The sequence below is a fragment of the Hydra viridissima genome, unplaced genomic scaffold (assembly GCF_058129835.1).
Source record: "Hydra viridissima isolate aposymbiotic clone 2 unplaced genomic scaffold, HvirCarnegie_v1 scaffold_21, whole genome shotgun sequence".
Classification (NCBI taxonomy): Eukaryota; Metazoa; Cnidaria; class Hydrozoa; order Anthoathecata; family Hydridae; genus Hydra; species Hydra viridissima.
Window position 1 is genome coordinate 879699 of NW_028324320.1, and position 23115 is coordinate 902813.

Sequence of the window (23115 nt, forward strand, 5' to 3'; positions counted from 1 at the left end):
CTCCATTTGTTTAAATTACATTTATAAATATAATAAATCATCAAATTTATTTAAATATATTTATATATATATTTGCATATTTGATTATTTAATTATTTATATAAAAAAAAATGTCTCTTATTAGTTTTGAAAAAAAAAATATATATTGTCTAAATTTAAATAAAGAAGGATTATTTTGCTTTCAAACAGAAAATAATAAACTATGTACTAATTGTAGTAATATATTAAAACTTATAGAAAATGATGATAATATAAAAAATTTGCATAATAGCGATTATAAAAATTATAAATTAGAAAAAAAAATAATATTAAATATTGATACTCGAAAAATAATCGATAATAGCAATAATAAAAACGATAATAAAGAATTGGATACTCAAAAAATAATTGATAATAACGATAATAAAACCGATAATAAAGAATTGGATACTCAGAAAATAATCGATAATAGCGATAATAAAAATAATAATAAAGAATTGGAATTAAAACAAAGAATAGATAAATATTATAATTCTAATTATGGTAAAAATAGTATAATAACTTATCTTTTGGCATCAAGTGGATTTTTAATTAAAAGTAATAAATATGATGATAATTATAAACATTCATCAGAAAAATCACAAATATCATTTAGCTTACCTTCAGAAGAAGAAAGTAAATTTTTCGAAAAATGTGTATTAGATAGTAAAAATTTCTCTAATAAAATAAATAGTATAAAATAAAAATTGTATATATTTATTTATATATATTATTTATTATTATACGAAGGATTAATAAATTCGCAGATTATATATTTATCATCATTTATATAAATACAACCAACATATCTAACTACAGTAAAATTTGTTAGTTTACCTAAAATATATGCTTGTTTAGCGATTTTAAGTGAATTCGTTGAACCGTAATTTTTTATTTGGCTGCTATCTATAGGTATATAACCACTAGTTTCTATTAAATTTGCTTCATCGTTTATCAATCTTGTTTTTTCGTAGCTGTTTAAAAAAGGTAATGTTCTTTTTTCTTTTCTTATTAATATGCCTTTAATATTACCGATACTTTTATTTATCTGAATATAATTATCATCTTCTATTATATCATCTGTATCTAATTCTTCTTCGCTAATATTTTCGTCTGCTAAATCGTCCATTTCTTTTAATATATATTTAAAATAATCAATATTATTATTTAAATATATTATTTAAACAATATTATTTTTTTCTACTAAATATATATTTTTATTTTTTTTCCGCTAGAATTATTTATATTTGAAGCCGCTGTATTATTATTTTCCCCTCCAGCAAAAAAGCTATTATTTGTAAATTTTAATTTCAATTTATCTTTTTTGCATTTTTCTATAATATAAAAATCTTCATCGCTTTTTTTATCCATTTATCAAAAAAATTTATAATATTAATTTCTTTTAAATTAATTAAAAAAAGATATTATTATAATAACAAAGAATATTATTACTAGTAATATAAATAAAATCTTAATAATAGTAAAAATATAATCAGTTGCAGAAGGAAATATTGTAAGAGCTATTGTTTTAATTGTTGAATTATGTAATATAGCCGCCTTTGAAAAAGATTTAGTTAACATATCAATTAAAATGTATTTATTATTTAATTGATTTTTATCTTGTATAGATGTTATATCTTCTTTAAAATTATTATATGATTTAGCAGATATAATATTACTATCAGAGTTTAAAAGCCCGCAATAGTATTCTATTTTTGGCTGTTTAAATATATATTGCACCATAATGCCAGGATATTCATTTAATTTCTGCTTAAAGAGCTGAATTAAAAGATTTTTATTATCTAGCAAATATTCTATTCTTGTTTTATATTCTTTTTCTATGTTTTGCGGGAATGTAGAACTAGAAGCTATATTATCAGTGTATATATGTTCTATTGTACTGCGGAGATAATCTTCGCTAAGAAACCTACAATAATCTTCTATAAAGTCTAAAGCAGTATATTCTGTTGGATTATCATAATCATAATTCTGTCTCTCAGCTAAATTACGCGGCAGTATAAAAGATGTTAATTTAATAAAAAGACTACGAAGAATATTATTATGTTTTATTATATCTACTAAAGAAACTTCTTCGCTCATTTTGTATATATGCTATTATTTCGAGCTTGGTTTTAAGATGTTTAAAATAAAATCTTTAGCTAGTATTACGGCGTTTTTAGCTTCAGGTGATATTATTATAACAATAAGTATAGCAAAAATAAATATCATTATCGTAAATAGCCAACTAGGCGCTAAATAAAATGAGCTTTCTTTAGCGGCATATATAAAAGCTTCAGGCGATATATTAGAATTTGTAAAATTGCAAGCAATCATATTATTTCCACTTTCAATAACATTATCTGAATTCTGTACATTGTTATTCGAGTTACATATTACAAGATTATTAGCATGCATATTTTGCGGCTTTAAACCTCTATTTCTACATTCTTTATTTAAGAACTGCGGCAATATATTATCGCTATGAATACAGCTACAAGCATTAGTTAAAAATTTTTTTTCATCTTCGAATACTCGCCTATATATACCGCTATATTTCCATGACTCATTAAATTTCTCACAAACGTCTAATAATTTTTCTTCATCTTCTTTATTTAACTGCTCAGAAGGAGAAAAATTCTTTAAATCATTTATTTTTTTCTGTATTAATATTGATTCATCCATAATAATAATTTTATTATTTTGTAATAAAAAAAATACAAATATTAAAAATAAATAAATTATATTTCACTATGACAGAAATATGGCAAGAAAAAGAACAATTATGCCTACAATAAAAACAATTACTACATTTTGAATTGAAGTCGCGAAAGTATCAAGAAAAGATAAAGCGCCTTTATTTTCCATAGAGTTAGTTATATCTAAGCTGCTTATTACTTTTTGCCCTACGTTTGCTCCATCTAAATCACTAATAATAGAATTTTTAAGACTTTTTAATCTAGCAGTTAAATTAATATTTTTTAATATAATATTCTGAGTATCAATAAGATTTATAATATTTGTAATATCTTGACTCTCTAGAAATTTTTGAGTATTTCTATATATTTGTTTGTTACTTATTTCATTTTTTACTAAATTTTTTACAGAGTTAAAACTTATATTAGCGCCTATTCCTCCTAATTTATCTGTTATTTTAGAGGCCGCCGCAGAACTAACATCATTAAAAAATGTTTCACTATAATTAAGTTTATGTAAATTTTTAAATATCATTTCTGCTTTCGCCTCCATATTTACATTTTCTATAATAGCATTTTTTACATTTTTAATATTTAACTCTTGATCTATACGTTGTGTGTTAGTATCTTGATTTAAAACTTCTTGTATAGAATCTGCTATATCTGTTGTTATACCTTGTGAATCAACACTTGATGATGAAGCTGAGCCCATTAATATATATAAGAGACAATGTATATATACAACTATAGTCTTTAATATTAATAAAAAAAAAATAACGTATTAATATTTATATTTATATTTATCTCAACAACATAGGCATTATTATTTGTCTTTTTGCTGTTATATTGTTACCAGTATCTTTTATTGTTTCTTTGTAGTCTAGCTGCATTTTATAATAAACTATAGTATCAGTATTTTTCGGAAAAACACCATAAAACTCTAAATCTCTATTTTTCATTAAATTTCCGCCTTTTATTACACTTTTAAAATTTTGCGCAAATTTACCAAGATTTGTATCAAAAGTAATAACATTATTAGGCATTAAATTATATATTAATTTAGCAACAATATTACCATATTCAACGCAATTTAGCGGTGTTAATTCTGTTTTTTTAGAATCATCTACTAAAGCATTATTATATATTATAGACATTTTAGTCATATGAGAACTCATAAGTAAATCAATAAGTTTCTCAGTACTTGCTTTAATAACAACGTTTTCATCATCAAAAATAAGTTTTTCTAAATAGCGCCTAATTAAGCAAAAATCTATAAATGAGTTAGATATATTATATCTTTTAATTCCAGGTAGAAAAATATTATAAAGTTTATCCCAATCAATTCCATCATTGCCTTTAGTATATAATTTTTGCAAAATTACAGCGTTATTAGCTAAACATAAAGCAAATATAATATCTATAGAATCTATAGTAGGTGATATTTGCTGCGACATAAACAGTATAACAAATGCTTCAATGTCTATATTGTATATTTCTTTCTTTGCCATTTTTATATATCGCCCAAAATTAGTAACTTCTAATTTGTTATTTATTAAACCTAATGATAGTAATCTATATATACCATTATTTATCATATTTCGCGGCCAAGCAGAATATAAATCTATATAGTTTGTATTCATTTTTTTATTGTTTAAATATATAATCCAATCTAATATCATTGATAAATCATTAGTGAATGTTAAAGCAGGTGGGTATATATCAGTATTATCATCTGTAGGCAAGTTTAGCATACTTACATACTGACCGTTTTTTGTGCGACCAACGCGACCTTTTCGTTGCTGATCAGTATCAGTTGTTGTTATAATTTCTGTAGAAATATTAATATTAAAAACTGGTAAATATATAGATTGTTTTATAGTATTATCATTTATAACAATATCTAAATCAGGTATTGTTATACCTGTTTGCGCTATTGATGTAGTAAATATTAAATAAGGCTTATTTCCCATGTTTATTCTGCTAATTAAATCTGGATTTTTATCAAGTTCTACTTTACTTAATGAATAGCATGAATAATTCTGTTTGCTTGTTAAAACATATTGCTTTATAGTATTAATTATATTCTGATCTGTTACAAACGCTAAACAGTTTAAATTAGCAGGAAATACATGTTTATTAAGAATATCTACCATGCTTTTTAAACCATTGCTAATATTGCCGGCTAATTTAATAGAGTCTACTATAAGATTTTTTCCTTTGACTTCTATAATATGATTATTAAAATTATATTTAGGATTTAATTCTATAATATCGCTACATAGCCAACGGCAAAAATTAATTTCATCTATAGTGGCAGTTTGAAATATTACCAAGCATTTAGCAGAAATATTATTATTAAGAATATGATTATCATAAATAAAATCTTTTATCATTTTTAGCAGCAGCATTATTTGTGTTTGGTCCATTTCATGAACTTCATCTATTATTATTATATCATATGGTAAAGCTGTATCAATATTATCAGAAAGAAACATTTGATATAATGTTGTATGCGTCATATATAATAAATTACTATTAGCATCTCTTGGTTGTACTTTTGATATACCTGTACTATATCCTACTGTATTGCCGACATTTTCTTCATTGAATAAAACTTTAGATACATATTTAGCGGAACCTTCAACTGTAACAATTCTAGGTTCTGTTACAACTATTCTTATATTACCGAAATGTTTTTTTAAATAAGCAGGAAAATCAGTAGTTTTACCTGTTCCTGTAGAAGCTTTTAAAAACATAAAAGGTAAATATCTATCTATAGAATTATCTAAAAATATATTTTTAATAAAGTCTATTATATAGTTAATAGGTATTAATTTTTTTTGTTTAGTCAAATCTACTTCACCATGCCGTATTAGTTTACCGGCTTCTAATAATGTACAATTAGACATATTTGTTTACTATAAAAAAATCAATTTATTTATGTTGTATATATAAGCGAATTATTATAAGCTATTCTGTCTACTATATGATTAAATAAAATTCGGTTATTATAATAAGCTGTAAAATATAATATTTCTCTAGAACTTTTGTCATTACAAGCAGAGTAAAAATTAGCTAATAATAATTCAGCGTTATTTTTAAATAAAATATTATTATAATATAAGTTTATATTTCTCCTAAGTTCATTTAATTTATCTTTAATTAAGCTATTTTTGCTATAATGTATTTTTATATTAGATAATAATAAAGTAGACGAAACAGAGTGAGCTTTAGAGTGTTTTAAAATTATTTTTATATTTTTCGCTGATAAATTATTTAATAATTGAGTTATAGTTTGATTTTCGGCACTATATTTATTTTTCTGCCTATAATTAATTTGAGCTTTTTTTTCATTGTCGCTAGAATTTAAAGTATTTAATATTATTAAGCAAGCTGAATTATCTAAATATAAAACTAATATATCATTATTATAATTTTGCTCATTAATATAATGTAAAACATTAATAGCGCCTATTAATTCGGCGTGAAATGAATTAAAACTACTAAATTCGAATGTTATTATTTTCACTAAATCATTTTCAGTATTAGCTGTTATATTATGTATATACATACATGAAGTAGATTTTAAACGTAAACTATAATAGCTTGAATCAGTAAAAATAACAATCATTGTTTTTATTATTATAATTTGAATTAAATTTTATTAATTAAAATTTAATAATGGAATTTAAAAAAATTATGTTTGATTTATTTCATGAAAATAATTATTATTTAGCAGATATAAAAAATAAATTTGTAGATCAAAAACCTACAGCAGCTATTAATAATATAATTGATAATCTTTATAATAATATTTCTAATAAATATCCAGATAAAAATAAACAAAATAAAATGTTAGTTAATGTTTGGAGCGCTTATAATATAGATTTTTTAAAAAAAAAATATGATATTTCTAAATTAAAATATTCTCCAGATGAATGGCGGCAAATGGATATATTATTAAATCCAATTAAATTAGAGGAAAAAATTGTTAATACTGCAACTGAAAGTAAATGTCCTAATTGCGGTGGAAAGCAAACAATAGAAGAAAAAATGCTAAGACGAGTTGATGAACCTTTTTTTACTGTATATACTTGTATAGATTGTCATAAGCAAATTATGACTTAATATAAATAAAATTTTATAGTAAGTTATAATTTAAATTTGATTTTTTTTATTAAAATGAAAATATATTTTTAATAAAAAATACAGTTTGAAATATGAATAGATATAGTATAAACAGCGAAATTTATTCATCATCACAACAACAAGATCATTGTTTTAATAATGTAGTTAATGATACTAATTATAATTATTATGGTTTTTTGTATAAAAAAGATACACTTAAATTAAGTTCAAACAGAGAAGTATATAATTATACAACATTAATATCATTAAATTCTTTAATTCATTTAAATATTAATGATAAATGCATTCCATTAGCTATTGGTATTAAAACTATAGATAATAATTATATAATTAATAATAATAATAATATGCAAACAATACCATTTTCAATTGGTGTTAGTATTGCAGGTGGAATTCAAATAGATTTTATTTTTAAAGGTATTATATTCGACGTAGATACTAAACTACCTACTATTATTTTAGAAGTATCAGAAAGTGATAAATATTTTTTAACTGAAAGAAAATTAACATACAGTTTAGGTTATGTTAATGATTTATATGTTTTACTTATAAATAAACATTCAGATGAAAAAATGGAATTAATAGAAAAAACAATAACAATTCCATTATTTAAAATTTTAAATGAAACTACTATGTTAATTACAGGTATATTTGAAATTAGCAAATTTTTCATGGAAAAATATAAAAACGTTAGAAATCCTTTATTTTATGTAGCTGATATTAACATTGATAGTGAAGAATTAATTATAAACAGTATTAGAAAATTATGTAAAAATGGCTATTCTTATAGCCATTATATCTCGTGTTTTAGATCATATGAATATGGAGGAGAAAAAAAATGAATTAATTAGTAATATTACTATAGAAAACGAAATATATAATAATTCTATAAAAAATACAGATTTATTTATAGAATATATTATTATATGGTATTACAAATTATATCATTATATTAATACTCATGTTCCTATTATGCTATATAGCGACAGTATTATTGATTATATTGATCTTGATGTTAATAATAATGATGATTTCTTATTATATAAAGCAATGCATGAAGTAAAACACGCTAAATTAAATGAAATACGAAATCATATACCTTTTATAGATAGAATATTTCCTAATCATTTTTACCCATCTAATTTAAAAAATTCTCTTACTAGAAATTCATATATTATTTCTATACCTGCTAATAATAATTTAAATCAAGCAGTTAAACCTTTATTGTTAATGTCTAATACTCAACTTGTATCGGATTTTTCAAACAGTAAAATATTTACTCCTGTTTTTATTAAAAATTCCGCTAGTAAGAAAAATAATGCGTTTAAAAAATTCGCTATTAGTAGTAATGTTTTTTATGAATGTTGTGAAAAATCTATAAGAAATGAATGTTTAATAATACAAGCTCGAAATTCCCCAACAAAAACAACTTCAGCGTTTAACGTTAGAAGCAATGCTGAAAGTGATAGAAGGCATTATTTCTTTATACCAATAGAAAAAGATAATTCATTAGATAAAAAATTAAAAAATGATTATATGAATTTTTCGTTTTCATTTAATATAAATAGATTGTTTACTTATTCTAAATTAGAAGAAACTATGTTTTTACTGCGAGGCTTTAATAGTACTAATCAAACAGGTTGTTATGGTGTTAATTCTAAATTAATCGACTATAATATATGTACTATAGCTGTTTCATTTAATCCTATATTATCTGTTAATTTAATTTATCCTAGCAAATTTACTAATAAAATGCCATATGCTACTAATATTAACAAAGGTCCATATACATCACAGCAAATATATCCAATAATCGACGAAACAGGTTTAATAGATTATAATAATGTATTTAAAATAGATTTAAAAGCAGGACATAATAATGTATATGTCTGCTTAATCGATAATTTACTTGTTGTTAATGTGTCTAAATTAAATGAAGATAAAACTCATGAAAATATTTCTTGTATACACATTCCTATTAATTATTATAATGATATAGTTGAAACTTTAGTAACAGATATTAACGTACAAAAAATATATAATGAAATTAATGATATTTCTACAACGCAAGTTTATTCTGATTGTAATAAAGTTCCATTAGCAGTGTATACAACTGATATTAATTTTAATATATTAACATCAGTATCTATTTTAACTAGTTTATCAGACGGTAGTTATGATTTAACTCCATCAACAGAAATTTTATACACTAAAGATTATTCTAAAAATAGAAATAGAGGAGGCATGCCTATACTTAATTCATCGCAAAATAGATTTGATTTAATGTCATCTAAACATTCCTTTAAATGGAATACAGAAACAAGACAAAATCATCCTGTCTTATATGTGAATTGTAGTAGTTTATATAATAAAAATACTCTTAGAGCTTATAACAATAAAAATAATTTTACATCTCTTTTATGTAATGTATTATATGATGATACTGGTAAAGTTAAGAATGATTCTAGCGGATTGAAAACTACTAATATGTATAATAATAAAACATCAAGTACAGCATCAGAATTTAGAAATAATTATTTAGATTGTGATATTATTAAAACTATATCTGCTAGAAACACTGCAATATTTCATGATCCTGATAACTCATTAAATGTCGGCTATCCAAGTGTTGATAGTTATGGTAATATTATACCACCAATTGCAGCCGCTAATAATTTTAATCAGAATATTCAATTTAATAATATGTATGGAGGCGACTTTAATAATAATATTATAAATCAAGATGTTATTTATCAAGAAGACAATTGCATGTTTATGAGCGATATTATGATGGATGATAATATAATAAAAATTATAGATATTAATAATTCAAATAGATATAATGATTTTAACTCTGAAGTATTAAAAGAATGTTTAAATACTGTTCATGCTAATACACCAAGAATTATAGGTAGAATGAATTTAAGATACAAAAGAATATTAAAAATAAATAAAAATAATAATGATTGGTCTATTTCTGTAGAAGGTGTTAATGGAGCAGGATTTGGTATATGTATCGGTAAATTAACAGAACATGTTAATACTCATATTGATATAAAAAATGAAATATATTTTGATAAAAATCAGAAAGAAATTAGTGTAGCGGGCTTAAATATTGAAATGTCAGATAGATTAAGTACATTACGCAATAGATGTTATGATGATATGTTAATAGATGAAAACATCGCTCTAAGTGAGGATATCTATAGAATTATATCATGTAGATTATTATCTACAAAAACTGGAGGTGTCATTTATACTAGTATACCATTTTGCGTTAGAAAAGCTGGAAATAATAGTGAATTTAATAATATTGACTCTAATATAATGTTCTATGATTTATATCAATCTAAATTCACTATACAACGATCAAATGATAATTTAATAATATCTATATTCTTATGCAAAAACAATAGCGAAATATTAAACTATCAAAGTGATAATATTCTGCTAAAAACATTATGTTTAAATAATATATTTAATAGAGATAATGTTGGTGAAATTGCTGATTATCTGCAAGAACTTTATTTATCATTAACTCCAATCGAAGAAAAAGATGCAATTAATAATATATATAATAATAATAACAGTCAATTTGTTGGAGTGAATGATATTATTAATGATAGTAATAACGTGCAATATTCTACTATTAATGTTAATAGTATTATTTTACGTTTCAACTCGTTAGAAGCTGGTCGTTATATAAATATAAAACTTGAATATGATAATGCAAATGCATATCTTCTGCCTATCACACCTGATAAATCAAATATTGAAATAGAAGAAATAAATAACAATGCAGATGAATTTGATGGATGCTCTAAATTAAACTGCGTTATAGATTCATCATATGATCCAAAAATATCATACTATTCAGTGCATATATAAAATAAAATAATATTATAATATAAAAATATATAACATATTCTTTTTTTTGATATTTATATTTTTAATTAATAATGATTACAAATTAATCGTATTTTTTGTTAAAAATGAACAAAAATAATTCTTGTTTAATAAAAAAATTTTATAATTCTTTTGGTATAATTGCTGTAGATAGTGATGATTACAGTGAATTTCTTAAAGGAAATAAACACAGTGATGATATACATTTAATATATATAGAGGAAAAAACATCATATAATTTTAAAAAATTTCTTAATGATAAAGCTTTATACAAAAATCCTAAAGATGTTTATGTTTATATAAGCAGAACACTAGGAAAAGTTATTAGCAATTTAGAAAAAAAATTACTAAATATATTCTTTAATTTTGACAATTTAAAAGATTGGAGTAATTACTGTTTAAATTTAACTAAAATAATTTGGGGTGTTAATGTTAATGTAAATAAGTATATAACTAATACATCTTTTAAAACAAATATAGAAAAAAATTTTGTAGATTTGTATGAAGCTATTTTAAATAATAAAATCAATAGATATACAATTCTTGATATTATAAATAATAAACGTATTTGTAAATCTTATCTGTCTTTTCCTAAAGGCAGAATAAATAAAGAAGAAAGTTTAGAAAAATACGGCTATATTAAAACTGCTTTGCGTGAATTTGAAGAAGAAACGCAATTATCATGTAGTATATTAGAAAAAAAAATACTAAATAAAATAACAATTAAAAGAGAATTAAAGAATAACGTCTATATAATAACATTATTTGTTACTTGTTTTGATAGAAAAAAAATAAATAATAACACAACAATATTTTCGCATTTTAGTTCTTATTGTATAGATAAATCATCAGATATTGATATCACTTCTACAATAAATGCAAATGAATCAACAGAAATAACTTCTTGTTGTATAAGAACATTAAATAATATGAAAGAAAATAATGAGTTTTTTATTTTTAATAGAGAAGATCCAAGAATTATATTACAAGTTCTTAAAAAAATAACTGATATATCTATAAATAAATCTAATTTCGACGGCGATTAATATTATTAAAAAGCTCTATATCTGGCTTTATTATATTGTAATAAGGTTTTCTGTTGCGCAAAGTATTATAAGAATTATCATCATCGTTTAAATTTAACATATCTTGTTCGTACATCGCTGATGTGCTAATATTATTTTTTGCCTCCATTATTTTCATTAAATCATTTAAAGCATTTACATTATTTGCTCCTATTGAGTAAGGAACTTTAAACTGCGCTATTTCACCCAGCGATGAAAAAGGACTGCTATCTTCCCATAAATTACTTTCATCATTACTAAAACTATTATCACCCTCAGTTACTTGTCTTTTTATTTTTGACTTATGATAAGAATGAATTTTATTATGATCAGATGTTATTTCACTGCCACCAGCGTGTTGAATATGAGTTCTTAAATCATAATGAGCATCAGGTAATCTATGCGCAAAATCACTAATACCTCCTACGTTACCAGTTATAGGATTAGCATCATAATGAATTTTTTCTTCTTCATGATGAAGATTATGTTTATGTTTTGAATTATAATTTATTTCTCTGCTTATTAGCACGAAATGATAAATTATTACTATTATTATTATTAATACTGCTAAAGCTATTATAATTTTAAATATATTATCATACAAAAAATTCAGCGATTTAAACATTTATTGTATAGACTTTAGATATCGTAAAAAAATCTATTAAATTTAATTTTATTCATAACCTCTAATTATACCACTATTAAGCAGCTTAGTATCCGAAGTATGTTCAGAAGGAATATTAGTCACAACAAAATCTTCAGGTGAAATCATCTTTTTTCTATTTCTGTTTTTCACGCCGCGGTTTTTTTTTGTTATTAAATCATTATCGTTAGCAGAATTACTTAAATCTTTGCTAACATCATAAAATTGAGACATATCATCCTGAATATTATTGCTATTTGAAGACGTAGCTGCAGTATTAAACAAAATATTATTATAAGAAGGATTAGATAAATTTCTATTATCTGCTGCTCTGTTAAAAGCGCTGTTAATATCTAGCGCTTGATGATTGCTTATTATTTCTGCTAATAATTTATTATTACGCTCAGAATTATCATAATCTTTAATTTTTGCCTTAAGAGCTCTATTGCGGCGTAACATTATTAGTATAATTATAATAAAAACTAGTATAAGAAGTAAAATTATAATATATACTATATTTATATAGGCGCTAATATTATTAAAAAAATCAATCATTATAAGCTTAACTTAAAAGTATTATAGCTTGTTTATATTAATATAAAAAAATATTTATGATTCTTAAATTTTAATTGTTATTAAGTTTAAATAATTGTACATTTGTTTGTTCGGAGATTTGATTATGTATACCAGCTACAGTGCCGTAATTATCAGTAGAAGCGCCTAAATAATTACCATTATTTAGCCCGCCAGAGTATGTTGAATGTTGCTCTGATAAAGGCAACATTATATCATATTTCTTATTTAAATTAGAAGTAATACCATTCTTTATATAAATATCATTTTTTTCATCTCTAGTAGTATTTAATATATTATTATCTGTTCCTCGATCATTATTATTAAAAGTCGCACCGTGAGAAAATTTTCTTGCTGCTTCTGCGGTATTTCGATGATATTTATGTTCATTACCATAACCAAATATACTTTTTTCTACATCTCCTGCTTTATGTAATAAAGCAGCGCCTTCGCGCACTATACTGCGTTCTATATTCATTATATCATTTCGCATGTTAAATATATTAAAAATAATAATTATTATAAATATAATAGATACTAATATTATTAAATAATTTGTTCTATTAGAAAATTGTGGAAATAACATTGAAAATTTATCAATACTATAATTATAGTTTATTAAAGAAAAAAAAATAAGCAAATTTTTTTATCTGTTTGAATTTTTTTTAAATATTTTAAATAAAATAAAATGAGTGAAAAAATACTTATAAGTATTACCAAAATAAGTGAAAATATAATTAAAATGATAAAAGAAGAAAAAGCATGGAAATCTTATACATTGCTAAACACAAATCAAGAATTAAATGATAATCTAGATACTTATTTAATACTTGCTAATGGTAAACATAGTATTAGAGGTGATGAAAATATAGCTTTTTTTATTATAAATGATTCTATTAAAAATGAAAAAACAAGAAAAGAAAAACTAGTTAAATTTAAAAATAATTGCGCTAAATATAAATTAGATATTATATATCTTGTAACAGACGTTATACGTTCTAACGGAAAAATATTAGGTAATTCTATGAATAAAAAAATACAAGAAATGAATAAACAAGAAAATTCTAAGCCAAAAATATATCCATTATGTTATATGTATTTTTTTGGATTTAGTGGAGTTAATATGTATACTAATGATTCTACGTATGAATATATTATTAATAAAGATGTAGACACAATTTTAGATATTTATCCTAAGAATGATGAATGTAGAAAAAATATAATATCTATACCTACATGTTATACAAATATAGGCAGAGAAATGATATATTTAAATTTAATTTGTGAAAATGTATATATAAAAAGAACATCAAAAGCATCTGGTAATGGTAACAATTCTTCAATACTTAGCGCGGAAATAAATTATAATTTATATAATTCTTCATCTAATGATAGTAATGGTATTTTATAAATAATTATAACATTTTTTACCTGTCAAAAATTTTTTACTATAAATAGTTATAATATTTTTTTTCTTATATATTATACTTGCGCTACTAAGCGAGGAAATTTTTGTATTATTATAGCGCCAGTATTTATAAATCATTATAATATTTTTTTTTTCTTTCTTCTATATCTAATTTTCTATATTCTATTGCTTCTAAGCAGAAATTCTTAGCATCATCTAAATAACTAATAACTGATTCATTGTTTCCTTCTAATGTATCGTCTATAAATACGCTATATAATAAAACACATAATCGTAAATTGTTTTTATTTAATTCATGCCAGTTATTATACATATTAATAGCGTATTCTATATTAGTATCGTAATTATTTTTCGAAAAAACATATATATCATGTTTTAAATTTATATTATTTAAATTTTCGCAGATTATTATATTCATTTCACCTAAAGCATTTTTCTGCAAACAACTCATATCTAACATATTAGTGTTTGTTTTTTCAGCCATATCATTTATTAATTTTATATACAAATCATCTGTTTTAGTTGTTATAGTTAAAAATCCTATAGCTAATGGGTTATTTATATTTTTATATTTTTTAATACAAGGTAGTGAATTGTAATTTAGTATAAACTTATTATTATATACGGCTAAACATGGCGCGTAAAAAGCCTCTAAATATATTGCTTTTTTAACTATATTTTGCATCATATATAAACCTTGATTTATTTGCATAAGATATCCTTTAGGAATATATTTTTTATTTTTTGTTATTCGCCTATAATAAGGTGTTTTAACTTCAATTAAATAATTTTCTTGATTAGAGGCGCCGCTATTAACAAACATTATTCCATCAGCGCTATATGTTAGCGGAAAAGAAAATAATGTGCCAGGGATAAATACTTCTCTGCCATATATTATTTGTAAATAATTTTGCGAGAATTTTTCCATTAATATTCCCCACGCGCAAGCTTCATTTTGTTTTCTTACTATTAAGCCTATTTTTTCTAAAAATAATTCTTCTTTTGTTTTGTACTTTGATTTATTTAAAAAAGCATCCACATGACTGCCACCTATAGTAATCAAATGCATATCAAACCATAATTTACTTCCATGTATAGGCCAAAAATAAATATTATCTATAGATTTACAGCTATTATATACAGTTAAATTATTACTCATTACTATTTTACTATACAAAGTAAAAATCAATATTATTTATATTTTTTTTTTGAAATATATATTAGTTGAAAAAAATCAAATATATATTATATATATGACTTTTGGAGGCAATAGCAAAATAATAACAAATATAAATTGTAATTACGAAGATGAGCATGGATACGAGCATAAAAATATGGCTAAACATATTAAAGATAGTATTATGAGAACAGAAGAAATATTAAAAGACTTACAAGTAACAGATTTAACTTTTTCTAATGAATATGATTTCTGCAATAAATATTTTACTTCTGTTTGTCCTTTGCTATTATTCAAAAAAACAATACTTTATTATTATAATATAGAATATGATATGAAAACTAAATTCGAAATAAGGTCTTTAGAATATGATTTAATATCTTTTATGTATTATAGTTTCAAAAGCATTATTACTTTTGAAAATAGCGATTTTAATGATTTAGATAATAGTAAATGCGACTATATAATAGAATGTTTAAAATATAATATTTTAAAAAAGTTTACTTATGATATATCAGTACCGCAACCTACAGAATTTATTCCTAAATTGACAAATTTCGTAGAATCTATTCAAATTAGCATGTATAGATGTAAAACATTACCGAAATTTTATTTATTATATAATGATAACAACAATAATAGATTATTAGACACTAACCCAAATAATAAAAATAATCACAGAAATATAATATGGATATATTTCTATAAAATAATAAGTTTATTAATAATTGTAAAAATAAACAGGCAAGCTAAAAGTGGTTCAATTGATGATTTTAATAAAATGAAAACAGCTATAGATAAGTTATTAACTATTAGAGGTGAAAGAGTTGGAAATTTATTTAATCCAATTTCTATTATAAATAATATTAAAAGTAAATCTAAATTAAAAAATCAGATAAAAGAATTAAATAAAAAATTAATATTAATTTCAGCGTGGGATTTAAATAATTCATTAGATATTACTAATGAAATGTTTTATATAAAAAATATTAATTTAAAGCAAATAAAAATAGAAATAGAAAAAAATAGACAGTCTTATAAAGATGTAGATACTTTAGCCTTATACGCATATCATTTAAACGAAAACTAATTATTATTTTAATCTGCTATTTATTATTTCTTTTAATATATATATTTTTTTTAGTCCTTCAATTACATCAAGCTTATTTAATTCTACTTGTATTTTGTTTTTTAGTTTAATAAATTTTTTATCATCGGAAATGAAATTTATATAATTTATTGTTTTTACAACATTCCAATTATTTATATGCAGTGAATGATTTAACATATATTCCATAGTATAATGCAATTGAGCTAACAAATTTACAAATTCTTTATATATAGCACGCGCTGATGTCGCAGTGCAGCCATCTAGCAATTCTTGTAATTCATCCGTTGTTTTACTTTTTAAATCTATATATAAATCTGATTTATAAAAGAAATTTGGCGCAAAATTTAAATCATATATGCTATGTAATACTAATATATCTTGTTTAATTGGGAATTCTTTTCTAAGCAGAATAACTTTTAAATCTATAAAATCTTCATTATGTATTTTATCTATTATTTCAGTTGTTAACGCGCTTAATAGCATTTTTTTTTCTTGGCTACTTAATTTAGGCGTTTCAAGATTTATATTTAATTCAGATGTTATATCTTTACTAATACTACGTATTATAACTGATCTATCTACTATATTATTATCAGTATAATAATGCATATATTTTAGAAATTGCGCGGCAGCTTTACAGATAACATCTAATATATAATGATTTTTATCTATAGCTAAATTAAAATGCTTAATAACATGTATATATTCTATTTTATCGCCTTTTTGTATTTGTTTAGAGTTCATATTAAGAGTTATTTTTCTGCTCCCTTGTTCAGTTGCTGCTACTTCGAACCTTTCATTAGGTATAGGTATAATATATATATTATTTTCTATATCTGAATCATGCATCATTTTCATTCTATTAACAAAAGAAATAACCATTTTATTATCTTTATTTGGACGGTAAGATACACTTTGTTTAACATGCGAAATATCAATATCCATATTATAAATTTCTTTTATCAAATCATATATAACTTTTCTAACATCAATGCTAATATTAAACACCATTAAATTTTCTACTGCTTTATTTATAAAAAGTTTCTCTATATATGTTTTACCTTTTCTCCTAGTAGCAATACCTCTTATTTTACGTTCATATGTTTCAATAACTTTTACTTCACCAGTGTTAATATCTTCTATATGTTTTTTTATTTTTTTTCTGCCTTGTAATACATACATTTTTTTTTCAAACACTAACATAGGCATTCCGGCTGGAATTTCATCTATTTCCATTTCTATACTGCCGCCATTTAGCAGATTAAATAAAAAAGTATTTATTTCTTAAATATATAATTAATTATATATTTAGTATGGTATTTATATTTTTTTTGTTTGTATGTAAATTTTTTTAACATTTATGTAAATTAAATTACATTTTTGTATTTTTCTGCACAAATGTAATTTAATTTACACAAATGTAATTTTAAGTTGCACAAATGTAATTTAATTTACACAAATGTAATTTTAAGTTGCACAAATGTAATTTAATTTGCACAAATGTAATTTTAAGTTGCACATAATTTACACAAATGTAATTTTAATTTGCACAAATGTAATTTAATTTACACAAATGTAATTTTAAGTTGCACAAATGTAATTTAATTTACACAAATGTAATTTTAAGTTGCACAAATGTAATTTAATTTGCACAAATGTAATTTTAAGTTGCACATAATTTACACAAATGTAATTTTAATTTGCACAAATGTAATTTAATTTACACAAATGTAATTTTAAGTTGCACAAATGTAATTTAATTTACACAAATGTAATTTTAAGTTGCACAAATGTAATTTAATTTGCACAAATGTAATTTTAAGTTGCACATAATTTACACAAATGTAATTTTAATTTGCACAAATGTAATTTAATTTACACAAATGTAATTTTAAGTTGCACAAATGTAATTTAATTTGCACAAATGTAATTTTAAGTTGCACAAATGTAATTTAATTTGCACAAATGTAATTTTAAGTTGCACATAATTTACACAAATGTAATTTTAATTTGCACAAATGTAATTTAATTTACACAAATGTAATTTTAAGTTGCACATAATTTACACAAATGTAATTTTAATTTGCACAAATGTAATTTAATTTACACAAATGTAATTTTAAGTTGCACAAATGTAATTTAATTTACACAAATGTAATTTTAAGTTGCACAAATGTAATTTAATTTGCACAAATGTAATTTTAAGTTGCACATAACTTACACAAATGTAATTTTAATTTGCACAAATGTAATTTAATTTGCACAAATGTAATTTTAAGTTGCACATAATTTACACAAATGTAATTTTAATTTGCACAAATGTAATTTTAAGTTGCACAAATGTAATTTAATTTGCACAAATGTAATTTTAAGTTGCACATAATTTACACAAATGTAATTTTAATTTGCACAAATGTAATTTAATTTGCACAAATGTAATTTTAAGTTGCACATAATTTACACAAATGTAATTTTAATTTGCACAAATGTAATTTAATTTACACAAATGTAATTTTAAGTTGCACAAATGTAATTTAATTTGCACAAATGTAATTTTAAGTTGCACAAATGTAATTTAATTTGCACAAATGTAATTTTAAGTTGCACAAATGTAATTTAATTTGCACAAATGTAATTTTAAGTTGCACATAATTTACACAAATGTAATTTTAATTTGCACAAATGTAATTTAATTTACACAAATGTGATTTTAAGTTGCACATAATTTACACAAATGTAATTTTAATTTGCACAAATGTAATTTAATTTACACAAATGTAATTTTAAGTTGCACAAATGTAATTTAATTTACACAAATGTAATTTTAAGTTGCACAAATGTAATTTTAAGTTGCACAAATGTAATTTTAAGTTGCACATAATTTACACAAATGTAATTTTAATTTGCACAAATGTAATTTAATTTACACAAATGTAATTTTAAGTTGCACAAATGTAATTTTAAGTTGCACATAGTTTACACAAATGTAATTTTAATTTGCACAAATGTAATTTAATTTACACAAATGTAATTTTAAGTTGCACAAATGTAATTTAATTTGCACAAATGTAATTTTAAGTTGCACAAATGTAATTTTAAGTTGCACAAATGTAATTTTAAGTTGCACAAATGTAATTTAATTTGCACAAATGTAATTTTAAGTTGCACAAATGTAATTTTAAGTTGCACAAATGTAATTTTAAGTTGCACATAATTTACACAAATGTAATTTTAATTTGCATAAATGTAATTTTAATTAGCACAAATGTAATTTAATTTACACAAATGTAATTTTAAGTTGTACAAATGTAATTTAATTCGCACAAATGTAATTTTAAGTTGCACAAATGTAATTTACAAAAAAAAATATACATACTAAATATATTTATTAATATAACTTAATTAATAATTTAATATCTATATTATGTATTTAATTCAATAAAAAAATATTAATATATTTACTCATTATTTATATTTAACTTATTATTCAATAAAAATATTTAATTATATTAACTATTAGCAGTATAAATATTTAATTTCTTGTTCACTAAACAACAAATTACTATTAATATATTATATATTTATTTTTAGTAAACAAAAATAATCTAATTATATATTTGTTATTTAGCCGGCAAAATAATTAATTTAACTGTAAATAATTTAATTATTTTATATTTGTTATTTTTTTTACTGCCGAATAATTTTAGCAAATAAGATAATTTAATTTATATATCTGTTCTTAGCAGATAAAATATTTAATTATATGTTTATTATTTAACCGCTAAAATAATTTATATATATATATATTTGTTATTAGCCGCTAAAATAATTTAATTATATATTTGTTTAATTATATGTTTATTATTTAACCGCTAAAATAATTTATATATATATATTTGTTATTAGCCGCTAAAATAATTTAATTATATATTTGTTTAATTGCTAAATAATTAATTATATATATTTATTATAACTGCTAAATAATTAATTATATATATTTGTATTAGCAGATAAAGTATTTAATTATACATTTGTTATAACTGCTAAATAATTAATTATATATTTGTTATTGCTGCTAAATATTTAATTATATATTTGTTATAACTGCTAAATATTTAATTATATATATTTATTATAATTGTTAAGTAATTAATTATATATATCTGTATTAGTAGATAAAGTATTTAATTATACATTTGTTATAACTGCTAAATATTTAATTATATATATTTGTTATAACGGCTAAATATTTAATTATATATTTAATTATATATATTTGTTATAACTGCTAAATATTTAATTATATATTTAATTATATATATTTGTTATAAATGCTAAATATTTAATTATATATTTAATTATATATATTTGTTATAACTGCTAAATATTTAATTATATATTTATATTAACTGCTAAATATTTAATTATATATTTGTTATAGCCGCTAAGTAATTAATTATATATTTATTATAGCCGCTAAATATTTAATTATATATTTATATTAACTGCTAAATATTTAATTATATATTTGTTATAGCCGCTAAGTAATTAATTATATATTTATTATATCCGCTAAATATTTAATTATATATATTTATTATAACTGTTTAAGTAATTAATTATATATATCTGTATTAGCAGATAAAGTATTTAATTATATATTTGTTATAACTGCTAATTATTTAATTATATATTAGTTATAACTGCTAAATATTTAATTATATATATTTATTATAACTGTTAAGTATTTAATTATATATATCTGTATTAGCAGATAAAGTATTTAATTATATATTTGTTATAACTGCTAAATATTTAATTATATATTAGTTATAACTGCTAAATATTTAATTATATATATTTATTATAACTGTTAAGTATTTAATTATATATATCTGTATTAGCAGATAAAGTATTTAATTATATATTTGTTATAACTGCTAAATATTTAATTATATATATTTATTATAACTGTTAAGTATTTAATTATATATATCTGTATTAGCAGATAAAGTATTTAATTATATATTTGTTATATAATTAAATACTTTATCTGCTAATACAGATATATATAATTGCTTTATATAAATACTAATAATTATGAGGAAATTAATATAAAAGAACTAAATTCTCTAATGATAGAAGATAAAGATTATATAGAATCAAAAAACGCCGCTACTGATAATAAAATAAAAGTAAATCTGTTAAGTATTATTACTAATAAACTAAAAGAATATAGCAAAATCGCTGCTAAAAATAATTCTGGTAATTATTATTATTATGTAGATATATTTGATATATATACTATAGATAAAAAACACACAGAAAATACAGATATACCTATTATAATAGATAATAATTCTGCCTTGAAATTGATAATAGATTATAGAAGAATGATAAATGAATTTATATGTAGAATTTATGACGACTATGGAGAAAAATCAATAGAAGTGCTAAATATTTATTTAAACAATTAATATTTTTAAATTTAAAAGAATTTTTTTTTAACGTATATTTTTTTTTATTTTTTTAATAGTAATAAATTTATATCATATATATTCTTCTTTGCATTAAATAAAAAAAAAATGGAAGAAGAAGATTTTGTAATAACAGTAAATACTAGTATATCTACTTCTATAAATAATTTAAATCATAAAACTATACAACCATATTATTTAAAATATAAAAATATAAAAAATATAGCAGACATATACTCTCGTTTAGTAGATGTATTTGGCGATATTAAATCTGAGTTAGCGGAATTTTATAATACTTGTGTTAATATAAATGAAACATCTTTAATACCCTGCTTTAAATTTAAAGAAGAAGCATCATTTCCATTAAGAGATGGTTATGGTATAATACTTGATGATAATAGAAAGTATACACAGATTAAAAATATTAAATTTGGTTCAAAGTATATTATAGTTAACTTTAAAGATGTCTGCAATGAAAATGATAAAGAATATGAAGAATTAAGACATATTCTTATTAGAAATGAAAATAATAAAGAAATAGTGAAAAATTTAAAGCAATTCGCTGATAAAAATATTAAAATTATAAATATTTCTGCAAATGAAGAATATAATATTAAATTAAATGAAATAGGAATAACAAAAACAATAATTAATATTATTAATTCAATGCATAAAATAAAAAATTATAAAATTGGTATTAACTCAGATATAAATTCTTTAATGGAGGGCAAATATTTTGATATTGTAATGAATTATGACGATATCAAAAGCGTCGCGGAATCAAGAAAAAAAGAATATAAAAACTCTAATAATATTGATATAATTAAAAACATATTAAATGAATATTATTTAAATATATATGATGATACTAATTT

General features: G+C 21.4%; 2 protein-coding genes across 11 annotated transcripts in view; one reads left to right on the forward strand and one right to left on the reverse strand.

Moving 5' to 3' along the window:
* LOC149876388 (uncharacterized) overlaps positions 1-23115 on the forward strand; it is a 471199-nt gene that overhangs the window by 331272 nt on the left and 116812 nt on the right. For 6 of the 8 annotated variants that reach the window (XR_016448744.1, XR_016448743.1, XM_090075465.1 and 3 more), the window contains one exon: positions 17501-17566. The exons of 1 other annotated variant lie outside the window; for it this stretch is intronic. Coding sequence is in view for 4 of the 7 variants with exons in the window: in XM_090075465.1 (XP_089931591.1) it covers positions 17501-17566 (66 nt within the window). In the remaining 3 variants the exon portion in view is untranslated. Of the gene's footprint in view, positions 1-3362; positions 3487-17500; positions 17567-23115 lie in introns of those variants that run through there. One more of the 8 variants, XR_016448742.1, reaches the window with a different exon arrangement.
* The window catches only part of LOC149876398 (uncharacterized), a 209502-nt gene that overhangs the window by 54618 nt on the left and 131769 nt on the right, over positions 1-23115 (reverse strand). The gene's annotated exons all lie outside the window — the stretch shown is intronic.